Raw genomic sequence first — 21,727 nt, forward strand, 5'->3', positions numbered from 1 at the left:
AAGATTTAACAATTATTATTTCAGTTGAATATATAATTCTAACGATTAAAATATTTTATAAATAAAATGTTATTGAATTTAAAAATATATAATAATGACATGGATATTAAATTTGTCCACATGAATGTTGCCACATCAACAAAATTAACCCCAAAATAGGATGGGGATCAAAACTCAAAAAAAATGAAAATAGGGGGACTAAAAAGTTGGTTTTTAAAATAGGGGGACCAAAACTTCATTTTTTTTGAAAATAGGAGGACCAAAAGTGCATTTAAGCCTAATATTTTAAAAAAAAAAATCATATTTATTTGGCACATTCGATACCGGTTTAAAGTGAGTCCCAATCCCAACCCGGTTCAAAACACCGGATTTTTCCCATACCAAAGATCCTCTTCCTTCCAGTCTCCATTTCCATCATTTCATTTCTTCACTGCAAAACTAACAAACCTCAACTCTCGCTCTCTTTTTCCTCCTCCTCCAGTCCAGATCCCAACCTTTCCCATTCCTCACCCTCACATGCATCACTAATCCAACCAAACTCAACTCAATCCAAACTATTCTCTCTACAATCAATCAATCACCACTCTCCGATCTCCCTCTCACTATAAAAACCAATGTTCCCTCACTAATCCCTTTCTCTCCCATTCAATAATAATAATAATAATAATCCACAAATGGATTCCCCACCTTCCCAACAAACGTGGGGAAGATCATCATCATCATCATCATCATCCCTTTCCACTGCAACACATCTCAACCGTACAACTTCATCACCTTCCTCATCTTCTTCTCCATCTTTCTCCAAAGATTCAATTCAAAGCCTCTCTTCCATTCTCAACAACCCTCTCTCTTCAACCACCGTCTACCCTCCCGAATTTTCCCCAATCTCTTCTTCAATCAAAGCCACCTCCGAAGTCACCCGATCCGATTTCATCTCTTACCTAACAACCGTCTCCGATCCTTTTCACCGATTCGATGACATCCGTAAACACGCTACCAAAGAGATCTCCGGTAACGACGTCGATGGCTCCGGTGCCGGTCAAGCGCTTGTAGCTTGTTTACGTGAGGTTCCGTCGCTTTACTTTAAAGAGGATTTTCGATTGGAAGAAGGTGCTACGTTTCGTGCTGCGTGTCCTTTTTCTACGTTCAATGAGAACGCTGTGTTGCAGGAGAAGCTTTCGCAGTATCTTGATGTGGTTGAGCTTCATCTTGTTAAGGAGATCTCGCTAAGGTCTTCGTCGTTTTTCGAAGCGCAGGGACAGTTACAGGATCTTAATGGTAAGATCGTTGAAGGATGTGCGAGGATTCGTCAATTGAAGGATACCGTTCGGCTTATTGATTCCGATTTGGTTGAGTCTGCTAGGCAGATTCAGCAGCTCAATGGCACCAGGACGAATCTGTTGGCGCTTCAGCAGAAACTCAGACTTATTTTATACGTCAATCAAGCACTCTCTGCTCTCAAATTGGTTCGTTTTCTTATTCTGTCTCAAGATTCAATGTTAGTGTGTGAGTGGAGCTTAGTTCAATTTTGGATTTGAATGTTTTTGGTGCGATTCATTCATTTTAGAGATGAGTGTTTTAAGATTTGGTGCCGTGAATGTTAGAAACTCTACTTAGTATGGTTATGGAGAATTATGGAAAGCTGATTGCAGTTAACTTATGTGGCTTTTTAGATTTGTTAGCTTGTGAATTATTCCGAGTTTCAAATTCCGACTCCTTGTAGGCATTTGTGCTGGAAATGTGGAAACTATAGTGAATAGGATTAATGTATTATGGAGATTTGTGGGGAAACTACTTTGTGCCTTTGTAGTAGTTATGTGAGATTGTTAATTAATCAATTTATGCGATGGGTTTCCTCGAAAATTAGTATGTCTGTCACTGGATGGGTTTCATTGAAAATTAGTATGTCTGTCACCGGATTAATCGTCACATTTTGTTGATATGTATTGTCATTTTGTTTGGTTTTTGCCATGTTTCCTTTATTATTTTAGTTTTTTTTATGAATTGTTGTTATTGTTCGGCAACTGGAAATCCATTTTAAGTTGATATATTTTGCTGTGATACAGCTTGTTACATCTGCAGATTGTGCTGGAGCACTGGACGTAACTGATGATTTGCAACATTTACTGGTATACTTTAATTATTATTATATGAAATCGTATGAATTTTATTCTTAACTACTTCCTTTATTCATGGTCGTAGCCTTAGTTCTGTTCTTTTTCTTTTAATGAGCACTATATGTGTTTGACCTATCATGACTAGGAAAGGGTCCCAAGTCCAAACTTGTTATGGTTTTATTTTAGCGGAGCCAACTTAATAGAATATGATAGACAACTCAACAGACTAGAGTTCTAAATTTTATTCGAGTTGAAAAAATCCCAAGTACAATGTAGTTACTAGTGAAATTTTTTTTATGCTAATTTTAGTCTTATTTGTTTCCTGTACCTTTGGTAGGATGGAGATGAGCTTACTGGCTTGCATTGCTTTCGTCATCTTAGAGATCATGTAACGGGATTTATAGAATCCATAAACAGGTACAATTTAGTTCTGTCCTGATCTATATGCTACTGTTTATTTGCTCTTAGATTGTGTATTCCGTTAACCTGCATCTAAAAATTCATTTGACAGTGCTTTCTCTGCGTTTCTTGATTTTTGATCAGTAATAAATGGGAGGGAATAGGGTTGAATTATACTATCTCTGTGTTTGCCTTTTAATGGCCTGGAAGGGTTGAAACAATGATTCATTCATGCGCTGCACTTGGGCTATCTGTGAAATCTTTTGTAGAATGGGTAGAAAAAGAAATTGTTTTGACAAAAAGAGTAGTAGAGGAATGCAACCATTGAATATCAATATATCAATATATCATCCTAAAAGAAACATAAGTGAAAAATTAAGACCCTGGAGAAAGATAAATCCACAAAACTTTGGTTCTTTTTGGAAACCAAGATATAGTTAATGATGTTTTTCCTTTTGTACCCTTACAAACATCAAATGCATGCATTAAATGAATTAAGGGTAAAAGAGTCTAAACTTATCTAACTTTATTATTTCTTAATATGTGTGCAAAATCCTTAAAGGACCACAGATTAGGGGTGGAAGGAGTAATATGCAACTGTAGTGAATTTTAATTTATAATGTAGTACTTCCTTACTGTTGAATTTGTACATATATTGTTGCCAATGTTTTGAATATATAGGTTTATAAGAATATAGATAGGTGCCCGATGATACAACACATTTTTATAGCATGACTCTGCTTCAGTCTGCTGCAGATTATTCGGGTTGGTTTATCCAAGTAAAACACATAATTTGGATTGGTAAGAAAGAAAAGAGAGATACAGGATACTAGAGAAACGAATCAGCTAATGAGATGCTATATATTGTGACCTGGAAACGAGGAATCATCAACAAATGAATTAGTTCTTTATTTTTAATTTGGATAAAAAGATGGTTGATATTGTGATTTGTTGTGACTTGGAAACAAGTAATCCAAATCTTCAAGTGTGAAAATTCAGGAGTGTCTTTTTTTGCTCGTGGCATTTAACTTTGTTTAAGGGTTGATCTTAACAAGCTAAATTCATATTTTTTTATTACGGTTCTGTGAATCTTACTCCAACCTAAAGGTCAATTGTTTCTTTGATTCAAACTATATTCATCCGTATTGCTTTATTTTATAATGTTTTAAACTTATGCTTATCTAAAACATGTTTTCTTTGTATAATGCTTGTAACTTTAAAATCTGATATAACGGTAAAAAAGTATTGTAGATTTTTGAAGAAAAAACTGAAGTTGTCTTATATATTGAATGTTTTTAGTAATGTATTGTATTATTTTTGTAGCATTCTTTCAGCAGAGTTTATTCGAGCTTCTTTACACGATGCTGCAGAATCAGATGCGATAATTTTATCTAAAGCTAAAGCAAGAGCTTCCATTCCCATGAATGGCAAAGATGAAGTAAGATTGTATCTTCAATTACTTTTATCTTTAACACCTGATTTTTTTTTTGTTTCTTTTATTTTATATGATATGATATGAATCTGTGCCGGAAATCTTTCAAATCTTTACCATTTTGTTTTAGAGCGGGTAGTGTCATAGCGGTTTTTTCATGTAAACTGTAGTTGGCATATTTTAAACTCATATTTAACGGCTTGGATTGAAAACTATAATGTGTTCTCACCTCCACCCAATTAATTATTTGATTTCATCTTCTCCATTCCAACTCCAAATGTTTTTTGTTTTCGTCGAACCACAGCCCTCCCCTTGTGAAAAGAAAATAAAACTTGTAAGGAAATCAAATTTGCTTGTGTTTTACACCTCCATCGCTAATCGCACAGAATAAAAGGGGTTTATGAACTCCACCATTTATACAAAATAGAAAGGGATTTGATTAACGATTTATGAACTCCACCGTTCCAGTTATACTAGTAATCAAAATTGTCATTTGACCTAAAAAAGTAATCAAAGTGTCAGGAGAGCAATTTCTGGAGCATAATGTAAACATCAAGATTTCAATCTAAAACCCACTAAAACATCAACTATTCTGACGGCGATGGGGCTGATTAAAACAACCGGTTTGGGGTTGAAAAGGGGAAGATGAAAGCATAACATAATTTGGGTGTGGTCAGAAATAGAACATGATAGATTTTTCATGGAAACTTTGAGACTAATTTTTCATTGAAACTTTAATCTAAGCCTTTAATTAAAATCTAAAGGATGTAATTGAGTGATCTCATTTCTCATATTAAGTAAGGGTTCTCACAGGAGTCACTCCCTATATACATTAACACACCAATAGTTCAACATTTCAAGTTTCAAATTCATAATAAATCAGAGTAGCATAAAGATTCAAATGCATAACTTAGAATTAGGAAAAACTCGAGAAAGGATGCTGCTTACTGTAGTGTGTACACAGTCTTTGAAATGAGAATAACAGTAGCCTGTAACTCTGGAATCATTATATTAAACATTAGACAAGTATTACATGATACACATTAAAATAAGATTCATGAGCTTTCAAGCATATGCTAGTAAACCAGAGGTGGTCAACTATCCTTAAACACAAAGAAATTAACCAATTTAGGAGAACCCTGAAAAGAGGGAGTGAGTCAGATTCTAACTAATGAATTCAAGCAAAAAGACACTTCTATAACTAAATGTTTCAGCAATGAAGGCTGACAATGTGGCCTGGCCACAATAAAAGGAAGATTTTCCAACAGTTCATTCATAATATAATACCATTAGCACAAGGGGAAAATACAGTTACCTCCCTCAAGGTTTTGCTATGCGACACATAGACCCCCTCTAGTTTTAATAAATCACTCACCTCCCTTCTAGACTAATGGTGTTTACCATCGTCACATAGAGAGAGAGAATGCTCACTCATCCTTTATTTTTCATCTTCTAACACTTTCTCTCCCATACATCGCCCAATCATTTTTTGTTTCTACTTGTAATTCAATTTTCAAACTGAAATAGAGCTGACAATATACTCCTCCAATATACTCCTGTAAAAAAAAAAAACTAACGGCATCTGATTTGAGAGAATAATTAACATATTTCTTAATTTATTTTCTTCTAATTTTGGGTTTTGGTACTGTTTGTTTTGATTGAATCTCAATTTTCTGTTAGATTTGAGGGAACAAAGATATATTCATGAATGTATTTTGTGGTTTACTGAAAAGGTCGAAATCGTTCTTTTTTTGCTGGAAAGGGTCATTTTTGCTGTAGTTTCTTCAAGTCAAAATCGGTGGTTGCAAATTGCAATTGATGGATCTTGCGATAGAAATATGAGAAGGATAATAGTCATTTAATGCAAAAACAACGAACACTGTAGGCGGAGCATGGTGGATTATGGAGGGATAGAAGTTAATGAAACAGAGCATAAATAAAAGATCAACATGTTCCATGAAATCTATGGGTTTCTAATGTTAGTTCCGTGTATCGATAAACATTAACCGTTGATTCTTAACGGAGTATGAATGGGTGAAATTGGGAGGGGTCTGTCTGACCAATAGAGAAACAAATAAGGGAGGTTTGTATTCATTTTACTACTAGAGAGGGGGGGGGGGGTGATTGTCATTTAGTGATACCTTAATGGTGGTGGATGTAGTTTTCCCTTAGCACAATAATAACTCAACATTCTGATATGGGACATAGCACTATTATATAGAAAGAAGACATTATCCACTTACATTTTTGAATTATTGATGAGGATTATTTTATCTTTTATATTTATGCTAATTAGGATTTGCTGATTAGAACTAATTTATCTATTTTATTTTAGAGTTATTCAGCTTCCTTATCTTGATAAGATTAGGATAACAAAATTTTGAATTTTTAGCATTGTTAGGATTGACTCTAACCTTTAGCCTGTATTAGTTTTTATCCAAATTCAATTAGGACTCTTTCTGCTGCTGTAGCTTATTTAAAAGGTATATCAATTAACCAAGTAGTTAATGAACGTCAATTAAGGTTGAATTGATTGAGATTACCCAAGTTTGATCCCTAGCTGGACAATTCTTTGTCAAGCTTCACTTACCTCCCAGTCAAACACTGGATTACCATAGCCCATTTTTCATATGAATCAGAGGGTTATGGTAAAAATAGGCATGTAAAATTATCAAATTATTATTATTGAGAAACTTGCAGGAGGGGGCACGATCAAGGACGAGCCTGCTTCTTGCTTTTACTATAAGATCAGAAGAAAGATTCTACTGCCTCTAGACTTGTGACTCGATCCCACATGAAGGTTCATAACACATGCCAGCTCCATAATAGATGAAATAGAAACCACAACCTTGTTGAATAGAGATTCAGATTTAATGGTAAAACTGAAAGAATAAAATGTTAAATATGAAACTGAAAACTAGTAGACTAGTGAGCTTTTCAGACCCGCAGCACCTTGCTCTGTGCAGTAGCGGGTTTTAAATGAAGTTCTAAAAACCCGAGTTTAGAGTTTCACTTCCAAATGGGTTTGTCATGGATTGACTTGTGATTAGTATGAACAATCCACAGTCTAAACTCTTCCCTTTGTGTTGGAACGTAGTTGAGTAGTTGGATTTTTTTGTGGGTATGAACCGTCTGGTTCCCAGAGGAAGGGGGCCCAGGTAATCCAGAGTTCGGCCGCGAGGTAAGCAAAACTTGAACAAAAATTGTTCCCATCAGGAATCGAACCCGGGTTCTCCGGAACGATTCATCCTAGGGGGATCTCATTAACCTTGTTGATTTTTGATGCCTTAAGCACAATGATAAATAATTCCATTCCGTACTCTGACATTTGATCCAATGTTTGAGAAGCTCAAGATCTCACAATGTTATGCTTGCATGAATTGTGTTCTTTGTTATTAGCTTCTGTGTGCATTTGTGTTTTGATAATATTATTAGAGATACAGTATAGTTCCTACAACACTAAGCTTAGGCTAACTTGTGTATTAGGCTACTAGGAATTAATCTGCTATATCAGGTCATGACTAGCCTACTATAAATGGCAGTCTGTAATTGAATTGTAACAGCCAATTTCAGAATCAATGAAAACTGAATTGAAGATTCAACAGTTCTCTCTCAATTCTTAATAAATATCAAGTCAATTGTGATCTTTTGAAGTTGAGGATGCAATTTTTGATCTAACCCCTACCTGATCATAACCAGGTAAAGTTGGAAGAAGAAGAAGAAACAACTAATTTCAAAGATAGTCTTCTCCCTACAGTAATTGGCTTGCTTAGAACTGTAAGTATTAATTGCATTTACTCTGCAAATATTTATTGCTTATGTTTGTTCAATTTCTATATCATGTCGTGGAAGTTTGAGTATTGGCTTTAATTTATGAAAAATATTTACCAAGATCCATGCAACTAGCTATGCCTTTTCTACTTTTGAGGATATTCTGTTCCTTTATCCTTGATAGTGATTTGTAAACGCTTGGCATTTGGTAACAGATAAATGAGAATAAGAAAAGAGAAACAGAAAAAAATCGTCTGAGATCCTGTACCGTAAAAATGGTTGATGAACTGTACACAAAGAAATAGCACCGTGAAAGTTCCATTTTGATGCTGTCAATGTGATTCTCTTGAAATTCCTCGTGTTTCATTCTATTAGTTCTATGTGATGCATGAAATCTGAAAACCTTGGAGTGGCAGAGGAAGTCTTGGCCATGGGTTATTTTATGTGGAATTGGAAAAATAATAAAGTATGCTTATTAGGCGGGGTTTGATTGTGGTTTCCTCATGCCATCTATATTTTCAGCTTATTCACTATGTACAAAGTAGTAAACTATGTATAGAATACAACAACACCACCCAAGTTTTATCCATCTAGGTGGAGTAACGGATATATGAATAGGACAACTAGCCTTAACATGCATTATTTCAAAAATAATAATTGCACATATGACGGGCATTCATTGATGCGACTCTTTCTGGGAGGGAATTTGTTGACTTGGAATCAAAACATTTTTGTCCATGACGATGTAAGTTGAAACTTGTCTATTATTCCAAGTTTCCCTCCCCCCTTAGCGTTTGTAGTGTAGGATCTTATGATTTCACATGATTTGTGGGGAGAGGCCTACGAGATATCCTTACTATTGCTAAAATTTCAGTCTAGCATAGAATTTTTTTTTCTTTTCAACTATCATAGATTTTATAAAAACAGATTAAGAAGGGGATTTATTTATTTTAAATTTACTCCTTGTTCTTCCGGCTTCTTGAAATGCATGTCTATGGTCCTTTGTTGGATGAGTTTTATCTTTGCAGGGGATCATACTTGTTAAATAATACTGTACCATTTTGCCCAGAGAACTGGAAAATAGGTTTTCTTGGGTTTAGCTTGATGTGGCTTAATTAATGATTTTCTTATTTTCAGGCTAAACTTCCCTCTATTCTGAGGATCTATCGAGACACACTGACTGCTGATATGAAGAGTGCTATTAAAACTGCTGTTGCCGAGTTGCTTCCAGTTCTTGCTTCCCGAGGTTCAGAATCAGAGTTCTTTTCTGGAGACAGAGCTGTAGAGGCAGATGGTGAGATTTTCTTTATCATAACTGTTGATGTTTGGCAATGAGAAATTAATTCTTATGTATGTATATATATATATATGGGAAGGGTTTAAGTCTTATCGGTTTAATATATGCAGTGTTACAACATTAAAAACTCGAAAACATAATTTTTGTGTTGGTCCAACCATTGAATAATAACAATTTGTTAGATTATTTAATTCACATCTCATAAAATGTAAATAAGTTTGTAATCAGATGGTTCTTATTTTCATATATTTCAATAATGCATATGGCGTTATTTTTGGCATATCTCAATGACATAATGAATAATTTTACATTAATGTGCATTTTGATGAGTATGATAGTAAATTTCAATCCTACGAAGATTAAAAAATATTTTATTATTGCTTCAATTACAATTAAGGAAGATTCAAAAATATCCTATGATGAATTTTGAATTACCATTATCTGATAAAATGTTAGCGAATGATGTTAGTGTCCAAATATTACACAAGTGTAGTGTCATCAAATAATGGCAGCGTCATTGAATAATGGTTCAAGTTTCTAATGTTAAATCGTGACTCAGGTGGTGGTGCTTCACTTGCTAGCAAGTTAAGGAGTCTCTCGTCTGATTGCTTTGTCCATCTTTTGAGTGCTATTTTCATGATAGTACAGGTAATTTGTACTTGACCTTTGTTGTGTCCATCTAGACTATAATTTTGTTAGTTTGAAATTTATTTAGTCTTAATAAAATAGAGGATGTGCATTAATTATTTCTTGCCGGTATTGCGGAGATGGATAGTCATGGATACAAAATACATGGACTCTGCAACTAATGAAAATTTTAAAATGTTGCCATGCTTTTGAAATGTCCTGTCACTTGGGCACATATATTTTGGAGGTGTTCCTTGCTGAAGTTTTGGTGTGCCCTCCTACATTGGATTTGGAGCTTATTACAGTTCTGGCATGAATTGAGAAAGAATAGAGGGAAATGCAGAAAAATTCTAACTGAAATTAATTTGACTTAATTGATACAACACAACGGTGACTGCTCACGTTTATAAATGAGAAGATCACAGTGAAGGAAACGGATTACAGAACTGACCGCAACCATCAGTCCTAACAAACTAACTGACTGTTAGATGTATATAACAACAAAACACTAAAAAAACAGAGCACATGAACCACTAATAAACCCAGTACAAGTTGCAAGTAGTGATAATTATCATTCAATAACTTTTGGATGTTGGATGTGTGTTCCACGGTAAAGTTTTGGTGTGCCAAAGGGAAACAAACATTGTTTGGCAAATTATATTTGGCCTTTGTGGTCCTTTGGTCTTCTGTCGGAGCTAAACACTTTATCATTTTAGGGAAACTCTTTGATCCTCAACTTATCTTGGGATAGGGTTGTACTTGTTCCAGGGTTTTCATGTAGAGATTGGGCTACTTTGATGCATATTTTACTCTTTTATATCATGTGATGTATTTGTTTTCTCTTCATATTTTGGAGGATTTCTGGTTATCCATTTTGGAGGAGGCGAGTCTTATATGTATCTTAAAATAATATTAGTATGAGTTTAGATAATATCCTGATTGTATTTTCTGGGATTCTTTCTTAATTGTCCTTTTTAGTTGATTCTATTCTTTAATCTTTAGGGATTGGTTAGGTTGGCTTCATGCATATATATGGCGCGTTCTCCTTTCCATGATACATATAAATACAATATATTTTCAATCTGCAGTCCAATTGTTTTCTTGTATGTTATCTCTAAAGTGGTCATTATGTTAATGGAACTCCTTGAGTGTTCAGCTTTTTTCTTTATATTTGTGAGAATTTGAAATCGTGAGTTATACCAACAAATATCACTTATACATGAATTGAAACTCTTGCTTATAAATTCTTGTATTTTTTTTGTTGACAATCTTGTGGTGTTTCCCTAACTATTATAATACTTAGAACGTGTTAAACCTCAAAACGTTTTATTCATGACATACATATTGTTTGCATCTATGAGCGAGTTCTGCAATCACCAGGACTCAGACATTTCCATATATTACATCGGTTTTAATAGCATTAGATTGCATTGTATGCTGTATACTTTTTACTGTATAATTTTTGTCTTGGATGCATTATGCTTTCATTATCAATGGCCATTGCCCAATAAAAGGATAATTGACTTATGACAACTTATTATGTTAAAATTAAATGACATGTTTTATCTTCTTAGGAATACTCTATGCATTGGCTGCATTTTATGTACAAGCATAGGTATTGTGTGTCAAGCATTACATCCATGTTACTGAAATTTAGTTTTCCAATGGTTTGCAGTTTATCAGCTGTTTTAAGAGTGATGTAATAAGATTTTTTTCTTTTTAGTGATTGCAGGCACATTTAGTGCGGGCTGCTGAAGTGAAAAAAGCCATTGAATGGATTTTGAGCAACTGTGATGGTCATTATGCTTCTGATTCAGTTGCAGCTGCAATTGCTCATGGTGCTGCAGCGGCCGAAATATCCCAAGATAGTGAGGTTCATGGTACTATGTTTTTGCCATATTCACCGCAAAGAAATGTTGCCAAGGGTCCCTCTTTTCAGGGAAAAGTAATTGATGCTTCAAGCTCCTCAAACATGTCAAAAAATTTCAGGTTAAATCTAGGCTCTTTGTTCTAATAGACTTGTATTGGAAAGTTTTTCTGGATTCTTTTTTCTAGATTGAAAAAATTCCATAATTTATGATGTAGGAGCTAATTTTTCTCTCACAGAAGCACCTAAACTTACTAATGAAGTAAAGAAATACAAGCTTTAAGTTAATATAAATGATAAATAATTGTGATGTGATTAGAAAATTTTCTTATTGTTTTGCGCAAACAATTTTTTTTTCCTTTAATAGGTATAACTGTTTGATTCTTTATTGAATTGGTGACAAATGTAATATATTGAATGGGGACTTTTCCTTTCTAGAGTCCATATTGGTAGGAATCTTTTCAATCATCAGGATACTATGTATATGTCATAAGGCAATTAATTCAAAAGTTCAATCTGATAGGTTAAGGTACACAAAAGGCTTTATACTAAAAACATTATACAACTATCCTATCATTTAAAAAAGTACGCTACAAAAAAACCAAATGGGAGAAAATTGTGAGAGGAAAGTTAAAAGAAAAATGAGCTGGAATATTATTAAACGCCACTACTTTCTGTTCCCTTAAGACTTAAGTGGTTTGCCACATGACTTTAGCTGTGTTAAAACCATCTAATTTATCTGTGGTACATTTTCTTGTTCCTAACACTATCTTTGCAAACATAATAACATCTGTCACCTTAACGATGTTAAACCAGTATGTATGGTGATGGTCCTCTCAAATGTTTTATCTTGTCATCTTATTCGGCCCTAAAGTAGTCATTTTTCTGTTTCAAATGCTTCTAGGATTTAAGTAGTGTATAATATTTCTTTTTTACTGATCACTGGTAACTAATTGCTCTTATGTGCTCTCTCTTAAAAAAATGTGGATAATGGGTATTAAGAATTGGTATATGGATTATATAAAATAAATTATACTTAGATCTAGTATGCTTTCTGCAATTACTTTTATGTTTTAGTTGCTGCCCTATTTGTTTGATGTTCTCAAAGAATCTGGTCCTAAACAGAGCTGATGTATTGCGAGAAAACGCAGAAGCTGTCTTTGCAGCATGTGATGCTGCTCATGGAAGATGGGCAAAGCTTCTGGGGGTCCGCGCCGTTCTCCATCCTAGGTTGAAACTGCAGGAGTTTCTAACTATTTACAACATCACCCATGAGTTCATTACAGCTACGGAAAAAGTACATATTTTATTTTGGCTTAAAATTTATATTGCAAATTATGTGCTTTTAGGGCCCGTTTGGTGTGCAGGATAGGATAGAGATATGATAGGATAAGAAGATGGATAATGATAGGATATGATAGTGACATGATAAGCACATATCATGTCATGTGTTTGGTGCACACAAGATCAAAAAGAGGATATCAATATTTTATCATATCCTATGTTTGGTGCACAGTTGATATTGACATGATAAAATACATATATATATTTAAATGGAAAAATTATTCTTGTAAAACAAATACAGTTTTTTATAAAAAAAATAATTTTATATTTTACATGTTGAAGAAAAATTATCCTATTGTATAATCAAATTTTACATAATTTAAGAAGAAAAATTACACTTGTTAACATAGCAATTAAAAAAAATAAAAAATAATAATAGTAACAACAGGTGACGACGATGAATCAAAATCAACTTGATTCCACCCAACTTTCAATTTGATTCCATCTATGATGGCAGTAAAATAATAACAACAATAGGAAAATCTATGATGAATAATGAAACAAGTCAATTGAATACTAGAAAACAAGTAAAATAATAACAACAATCATTGATTCTGCCATCGTCGTCTTCATTGTTATTCTCTAGCTTTTTCCCCCCTTTTATAAAGGCATGGCAGACTCTTTAAATGATTACAGTGCTTGGGGGATTAAAAAAAACTGGAACAGTTCAGGGTGTGTTTGTTTCAAGGTTTGTAATGTTATTCCTGGGAATATGAGATCTGGAATGTAACATTGCTATGTTTGTTTCAAGTTTGGAAAGTTTGTTCCCAGGAATTTTTTAATCCCAGGAATGTTAATTACACATAACTTCTACACTTGTTATTCCCATGCTAATAGGGTGAGAATATAACATTCCCATGAGAATAAAACTCAACTTCCTATAACTTCTCATAACTTCCCACTATCACTCACATTTATTTGCATTTTTATTTTTTCAATTTTTTATTTTATATAAATTTTAAAAACATTCCCAGGAAATCTAAATTTTAACCAAACACATGAGTAGGAATGTTATTCCTGAAAATAATATTCCTAGGAATATCATTCCAAGGAATGCAATTTCATACCTTGAAACAAACACACCCTCAGTGTTGATCGATTAGGGATTGCTGGGAATTAGAAAAGTATAGAATAGAGTAACGATTGGGGGAAGCATGTCGACTAGGGATTTATGGAGAATAGAGATAATTAAAAGGAAAAATGTCGGTAAAAATTGTAGAAGCAGTTGCCACAGAGAATCGAACAAGCGTCTTTGACAAATAGAAAATACAAGCGCGCCTGATAATATTATGCTATCAGGTTGTTAACCCACCAAAAAATAAGGATTAAAATAACAAAGGAATAGTTGGATAGGATTAGTAATAGGTTATATTTATCCTTTCCTCTTGGTGCACCAAACACGAGATTTAAACATGATAGGATAGTGTTATCATATCATGTCTCTCTATCCTGTGCACCAAACGGACCCTTAGTTCCCCGATTGAATTCCCACATTCAAATTAACAGATTGGTGGAAGATTGGGATACAGCATCCGTGGGACACTGCAGTCACAGGCCAAGGCTTTTATTGATTTCCAGCATGATTCTCGGGTCAGTTTAAATTTGGTGCTTCCATTATATTATATAATACTTCGTCATAAAAAAAATGTTAATCTCTATTAACAGCTGTTGCTTTGTATTTAGATGTCAAAAATTAAGGCTGTGCTTGACCAGGAAACTTGGGTGGAGATAGATGTTCCTGATGAATTTCAATCCATTATCAATATGCTTTTTTCATCGGATTCACTGTCTTCTGGGAACCTTAATGGTGTTGAAGAAGATAATTCAATCAGTTACCATGATATGGCGACAAACAATGATGCTCGGCCAATGGCAGACACTGGACAGTCAAATGCTGAACAGAATGTGGAGCAGACTGATTTCACGGAAGAATCTAAGAAACCAAATAGAGGTCATAGTAAATCGCTAGAGAGTATCAGCACCGAAAAAGATCATAAGAAGTCTGCATCTCAGGCTCTTTTTTACAAAGGTGTTGGTTATCACATGGTAAACTGGTTAGTTATCTGGACTGAACTTTGTTCATTCGTTTTGCCCACTGTTGTATGCAGCTTCTATTCTGTCTTCTATTCACTGTTCTCTCTCTCTCTGAATTACCATGTCCATGTGTAGACATTCTTAATTATTTTATATTATTGTTACTATTATTATTATTTTTTATTACAATATACTGCTTCATGTGAGTCTTAATTTGCAGTTGGGTTCACATATATTTTATGATTTTGTCTGATACTCTTTATTTTAGCCTTCAGCTGTGAATACATTAATTTCTTCTGTTTGCTTCCAGTGGCTTGATATTGCTGAAGATGTTGTCAGAATATATTGATATGAACAACCTTTTGCCAACACTATCGTCAGAAGTTGTTCACCGTGTGGCAGAAATCTTGAAGTTTTTCAACACAAGAACATGTCAACTTGTGCTAGGGGCTGGTGCAATGCAGGTACTACTAGTATCGTTCTTTGATCTTTTGAATCCTTTTAAATATAGAAACTATATTCATACAAGTCATATGCATATATTTAGAGCTAAGTCCAAGTGAAGGGACAATACAGTCTCAAACAAAAATAAAACCCAAATTAGTCTCTGACATTTTCATGCTAGGACAAGTTAGTCCCTAGGTTATGTTGAATCGGCGACTAGTTTGTAAGGGATTGAATTGCCCCGTCAGAAATTTGCGAGGGATCAAAATGGGTCCTCACTCAAGAATTTAAGTATTCCTCTATCTCTTTTAATTGGACCATTATCCACCTCAACACTCATTCTTCATATCCAATACTATTAAAATTCTCTCACATTGCCCTTCACTTCGCAACATTCAATGCCATAGAGCAAAAATTGTCTCATAAGCTTGTAAATACAATTGTATGATTCAATAAGCTCTCACTAATGCTTCAATATCGAGATTAGAGAAAAAGAAGGCAAAAATGAGAATTCACGTGTCTTGGACAACTGGGCTATATTTATATATATATATATATTTACTAGTAAAGTTAATAAAATAAATATAAACACTAATGATGCCCTTGTTACTCTATTTACATGATACTATAAACTATAACTACTTATTTACATCATCCCAAGTCCCAACACTCCTCTTCTAACTAGAACATAATCGTCATAGGCAGCAACAAACTACCAATTGATTTTGAACCAACCTCTGATGCATGGGTCTACGAGTTTTGGTCCCGTATCGTACTCGATAGCTCCGATATATCGTCAATACATACTGACACGCCGGCGACACACATCAGAATTTTTTGGTTTTTGAATAAAATGCATCACTTAATCTTACTGTATCCTAAGTAAATGCCACAACTATTAATTTAAAGACAGAACAGACCCAAGAATTACGTCCCTACTTCCTCTCATATTCGGGTGCTTTTCCCCTTCAACCCCTGAGACAGTTTTGCGTCTATCCTGCTCTCATTTCAACTAACGTAAGAGATTCGTTTGGTTTCTAATATTTTGTAAGTTTTGTTCAGGTGTCTGGTTTGAAGTCCATCACCTCTAAACACCTTGCGCTGGCAAGTCAAGTCATTAGCTTCATACATGCTATTATTCCCGGTACAAATGCGCACACCTATATTAAGTTTTTTTGAATGTGTTGATATCACAAGAGTTTATGACATTTTTATTACATGGTTTAATTAAATTATAACTTTTTTTCTTCATTTCTGGTGTAAGAAATTCGGCAGATTCTTTTTCTGAAAGTACCGGAGAGTAGAAAATTGCTATTGCTTTCAGAGATTGATCGAGTTGCGCAGGTACTTGCATAATTCCTATTTCCCCTTCCTTCGTCTGATAGGGTATACTTATGTAGATGTTTGGTTTTAATTGCATTTTTCAATGAATTTCTTTGCTGGAAATATTACTGTTTCTTTTATTTTCCTACTTATAGGTGCTGAATTTTTTTGAATTACAATTCCTCGTATAAGGTGAAATTTTTTATATAGTAGTTTATTTAGTGGAAATAGATTTTCCATTAAATCCCGCTTGCAATAATTCCATTTAATCACCCTTGCAACGATTACCCAATCCTTCTACTTTTCCTTTGGTTAGAAAATAAATATTTTAAAAGGGGGGCAATCAATAGAGTATTTGAGTTTAAAGTCTAAAGTGCTGAGAATGGGAAGGAAAAATGACCAAATGTGATAGAAAATGAAAGTGAACAGAAAAATAAAAAATAGAGAGAAGTCTGTGTGAAGCTTACAAATAAATGCGATGACTTGTATTCTACAGAGAAGGTCTTGCACAATAAGTTTTTAACAACTTGTGTGCATTTAAGCTGAAGGTCAATAGATTGGAGTTTGCCGCCTTTGTTAAAATATTGGTTTTAACAAAATGTTTGGGAACAGGAACAAGGACCGGCAAGGAATGTTTTACTCTTCTATATCCACTATAGATAATGTTTTCTCAGAAACTTGTTTTCTCTTAGTTTCATCATGTTCAAGCTCTTTAATATCATCATCTATGAAATTCATCGCATTTTATGAAGGCTTTTAAGTGTTCTGCATGTTTAGAATGATCAAGTTGCATTACACAAAGGGGATATACAGAAACATAATACAAGAGAGAATCTCTCAAATTAAGGAAAAATAATAATATAAGGAAACTGTATGAACAATATTAAACAGAGAGAATATCATATTTATGACTGTAATTAACAGTACCAATGTCATTGTTTCTTATTTTGATTTTGCCTAAAATTTTTTTTCTTCATTTACTGCCTTTCTCATTTTATAAAAAAATGTTTCATTTTGTTTGCAAGAAAACTTCAAAATATTTTGAGAATGTTTACTTTTGTAACATTTAGTGACCTTCATATCTTTTCATTTCAGGATTATAAAGTCCATAGAGATGAAATACATACTAAATTGGTTCAGATAATGCGAGAAAGATTATTAGTACATTTGCGTGGGTTGCCTCAAATTGTTGAGAGTTGGAATAGACCTGAGGATGCTGATCCCCAGCCCAGTCAATTTGCTCGGTCCCTTACAAAGGTAAATAACTGCGCTGATTCACAAAGATAATTGTTATACTTGGATTCTATGTCTACAATTTTTAATTACACACTGTTTGGTACCATTTCATACTTTATTATGATATGCTTTTCTGTTAATCCTCATTCTTGAAGTTTTTCCATATTTTATTGTTTCCGTCTTTTCATTTTTATTTGCAACTCTTTTCCTTGTTAGTTACTGATTATTAATATCTACTTTCATATGTTCATCGAGTTGTAAATTGGTTCTCTGTCAAAATATTTGGTTATTTTATGAGCCTTGTTATCAAAACTATTTTCTGTTAGAGTTTGTTAGGAACCAGAACTTTAGAACTAAAACAATGAATTTAGAAAGTAAAGATTTGTACTATTATGTGAGGAAATAAGGAATTTACAGAATAGAAAAATCTCTATCTGCCACAGGGCCAAGCCCCTACAGAGAGCAGTAGCTCTCCATTCTATTACAACTTCAATATTCTCAAAGATACCTTCCTACCAAGTCACTCTCTGTATTTATCCACCCTTCTCTAACAGAAACGGTTTCACACTTCCTTCCTTCTACTAATGCTGCCAGCTCAACTTAATTTCCCTTCAACACTCTTTCTCTTGCATCCCAATCTTGGGCCCATTATTTACTTTATGGATCAATTGCCCCTCCGGGCCCAGTAAACAAGGTTGGGTTCTAACAGAGTTTTTGTTGGTTACGAAGGAATCACTTTTGAAAGACCATCTTATTATTGTTTATCACTTAAAAATAAATGATCAACTCCTAAAAATGCCTAAATTATTATGTGATAATCGCAATACCCCAATATTGGTTGGTTAAATATGTTAAACAATTGGTTAACTGCAAATGGTTAAATCAGTTTGAAAAATATTAAAATGGAATCTGTGATGAGTCTGTTTAATTTGTCTATGTAAATTGTTAGGACTGTAAGTTGTAACTATAATTCTTTTTTGCCTTAATATTACGCATAGAATCTAAGCTGTATATGATTTACTTAGAAATCATTCTACCATTTGAGTTTGGTTAACTTCAAGAAATTTATAATGACAAATATGGAACATGTATCTAACTTGGTGTGCTTCTAGATATGATGCTGATATATTTGATGTGATGGGTGCTTTGAAATTGATTAAATTTTTTAGCTCTGCTCTCATGCCCAATCTTTCACCAAAGAAATCTCATAATTGGAACCTATTTATATTGTTAACTTGATGCTAGGAAGTTGGATACCTCCAGCGTGTTCTATCTCGAACCTTGAATGAAGAAGATGTTCAGGCAATTTTCAGGTAAGAACCTCAGAAATCTCCTTGTTTCCTTTATTATGATATTTTGTCTAAAAAATGTGATATTAAGATTTCCAGAGTATGAGGGAAGGAAAAAGGGCTATTATCCGGCAGGTCGGACCATTGTTGGAACCCAGAAATGCAAGTATATGAAATAATGTGTTTATGGACTGAAAATGGAGCAAAAGCTCTTACAATGGAAAATAGTAAATGAAAGATAAAGTGTAGAAGGAAATGATTTCCAATCTACCCTTGGAGCTAAGCTCCTCAAAGAAAGAGAGCACTCTTTCTTTTCCTAACCATAATGGGTCCAACTAAAATCTTCCATACCCACTACCACTCACTCACCACACTATTTATAATACTAAGGCATGACAAACTTGCCAACTAAGCACCCCAACACACTATTTACCATATATCCTCACCATACTCTCTATTACTGTGAAGATATGTATAGATTTAAGATATATTCTGTTGAGAAAACAACTCTATAAGATTAAGTTTGTTAGTTTATTCATCCCGATAGTTAAGGGATTAGATCAAAGTTAGTTGTATTCGCTTGCTTATAAATAATAACAGGCTGAGAGTATTTTCTCCCAAGCAATTCAGACTCTCTAAATAATAACCCTTTTTCCTTTATCCCTCATACTCAGCTCTCTATCAATGTGGTACCCATTATCTAATGTCGGGATGATTATTTAAACAGTGGGTATTTTATTGTTTTCTCCAGGGTGACCGGCTGCTGCTAGGTTTTAGGTGTAATTAGTTGATAGAGAAACATTGTTCTGAAATACTAGAGCATATTAGGTTTTAGAAGTTTGTTAGCTGGATATGAATCTTACATTGCAGAGTGCAAACTGATGTATTTAACTATCACGTGACCTCCCAATAATCTCTTGGGTTGGTATTAGTTCTGCCATCAATTAATTGTGCTGCTCGATTTCCGGAATTTGTATTCTTGTATATGATGAATTCTGAAGTAAATTTTTACGTGTTTTTCCATTTAAATGGAAAGTGTAATTAAGGCTGCTACCGTCTCTGCTTCTGTCTCAGCTTATAAAGAAAATTGATTCTGTAATGCTATCATCTAGCATCTTATGAATTCCTACTGTTTACTCCTTGAACTTTCTGTTTTTCAGGCAAGTGGTGGTTATCTTCCACTCACAAATTTCAGAAGCATTTTCAAGATTTGATATAAGCACTTCACAAGCACAGAATAGGTATTTACTTTTCCCAATTTATATTATTTGGACCTAAAATTTTATGACTAATAAGAATGCAATTTGTTTCTAAAAATTCCTCCATCTTGCTAGGTTATATCGGGACATCAAACATATTCTCCAATGCATACGGTCATTGCCATCGGGTGATTTAAATAAATCTGATACCCCTAACTGGGGTCAGCTCGATGAATTCTTGGTGCAAAGATTTGGGAATGCTGCTGTTCAGTAAACTGTATTGTAAAGTAAGAACTCATCATTGGTTTTGTGGGAAGGCTAACCTACTTTAGAGGATGTGAGGGTGATTTAAACCTTCTTCACTCTGCATTTTTGTGTAACACTAAGTTGAGGTAATATTATTGCTAAATTTTGATTACTTATGACTTATGCATATGAATCCTTGTTATCTTCTCGATAAGTATAAATTTGAATTACGGGCCAGTGCCATGTCTGACTTGGAGTTGTTTCACTTTCAGAAGAAATAGTCCAGATTTAGTGCTATGAAAATATAGTCTTTCTTATAACAATACAATGCCTGACAGTCTGACACTAATATTCATTTCATCAAGTTATTTGGTGAACATTGTTTGAATACTTGAATGATAACCCATCAAAATGAACAAAAAATTTTATAAACGACTATATGTTTTCTTGCTGGTTTGTTAGGACAGCTTACTATGTTAATTTCGTTTGTATTTGGTCAACTGGCTGATATATCCGACTAAGGGTTTGTACTTGTTAAATGATAATAAACAATGTTGTTTGTACAAGGCTAGGTGGCAAAGAAAAACTTATAATTTTTTCTAAAGCATCTTATTTGAGTTATAAAGTTCCTGTGTGTGTATAGATTCGCATACACAAGGTGTTCCTTAACTTTCTAGTCCTGAATTTGAATTCTACTTTCTTCCTTTTTTCAGGCCTTTGGTAGATATACAAGGTAATGTATCATTTATGAGCATTGTGTAGTCGTTATTGGTCATTTTGCAGAAGTTTTGTAGCAGTCACTGTTGATATTCAATTCTTGGTTGCTGTCTCATAATTGTAATGTCAAGCTGAAAATAGATATGAATTAGTAAATGAGTGAATTTTCTTCTTCTTATTCTCTTCATTACAGCCATGAATATTAATGCATCAATGTGTACATGATTCGAGATAATCTATAGTGAGATTCCTAAACTGTGTGCTGTTCGAGAGCATACTTTGGTTCCCTTAATAAAGAAACCCCCTTGGTATTCATTGAGTAACGAAACCCTTTCAATGGAAGAATCCCTATTGTATTGTATATATGCACATTTGTAAAGGTTTA

General features: G+C 33.9%; 1 protein-coding gene across 2 annotated transcripts; it reads left to right on the plus strand.

Moving 5' to 3' along the window:
- Positions 1 to 330: 330 nt before the first annotated feature.
- On the plus strand, positions 331 to 21,665 carry LOC123883652 (vacuolar protein sorting-associated protein 54, chloroplastic-like). 2 transcript variants are annotated; one of them, XM_045932548.1, is made up of 19 exons: positions 331 to 1,466; positions 2,067 to 2,129; positions 2,455 to 2,534; positions 3,840 to 3,954; positions 7,648 to 7,725; positions 8,857 to 9,013; positions 9,576 to 9,664; positions 11,376 to 11,632; positions 12,636 to 12,807; positions 14,361 to 14,444; positions 14,538 to 14,908; positions 15,199 to 15,352; positions 16,395 to 16,476; positions 16,597 to 16,676; positions 17,751 to 17,912; positions 19,137 to 19,204; positions 20,341 to 20,421; positions 20,515 to 20,771; positions 21,339 to 21,665. In XM_045932548.1, the coding sequence occupies exons 1-18, from the start codon at positions 675 to 677 to the stop codon at positions 20,651 to 20,653; spliced, it is 3,024 nt and encodes a 1,007-aa protein (XP_045788504.1). In that variant the 5' UTR covers positions 331 to 674; the 3' UTR covers positions 20,654 to 20,771; positions 21,339 to 21,665. The 2 variants fall into 2 exon arrangements, with proteins under 2 accessions (XP_045788504.1, XP_045788505.1); XM_045932549.1 differs by lacking the exons at positions 19,137 to 19,204; positions 20,341 to 20,421; positions 20,515 to 20,771; positions 21,339 to 21,665 and having other exon boundaries at positions 351 to 1,466; positions 16,608 to 16,676; positions 17,751 to 17,886.
- Positions 21,666 to 21,727: the final 62 nt, after the last annotated feature.

Source organism: Trifolium pratense, linkage group LG5 (genome assembly GCF_020283565.1).
Source record: "Trifolium pratense cultivar HEN17-A07 linkage group LG5, ARS_RC_1.1, whole genome shotgun sequence".
In the NCBI taxonomy this organism is placed as follows: Eukaryota; Viridiplantae; Streptophyta; class Magnoliopsida; order Fabales; family Fabaceae; genus Trifolium; species Trifolium pratense.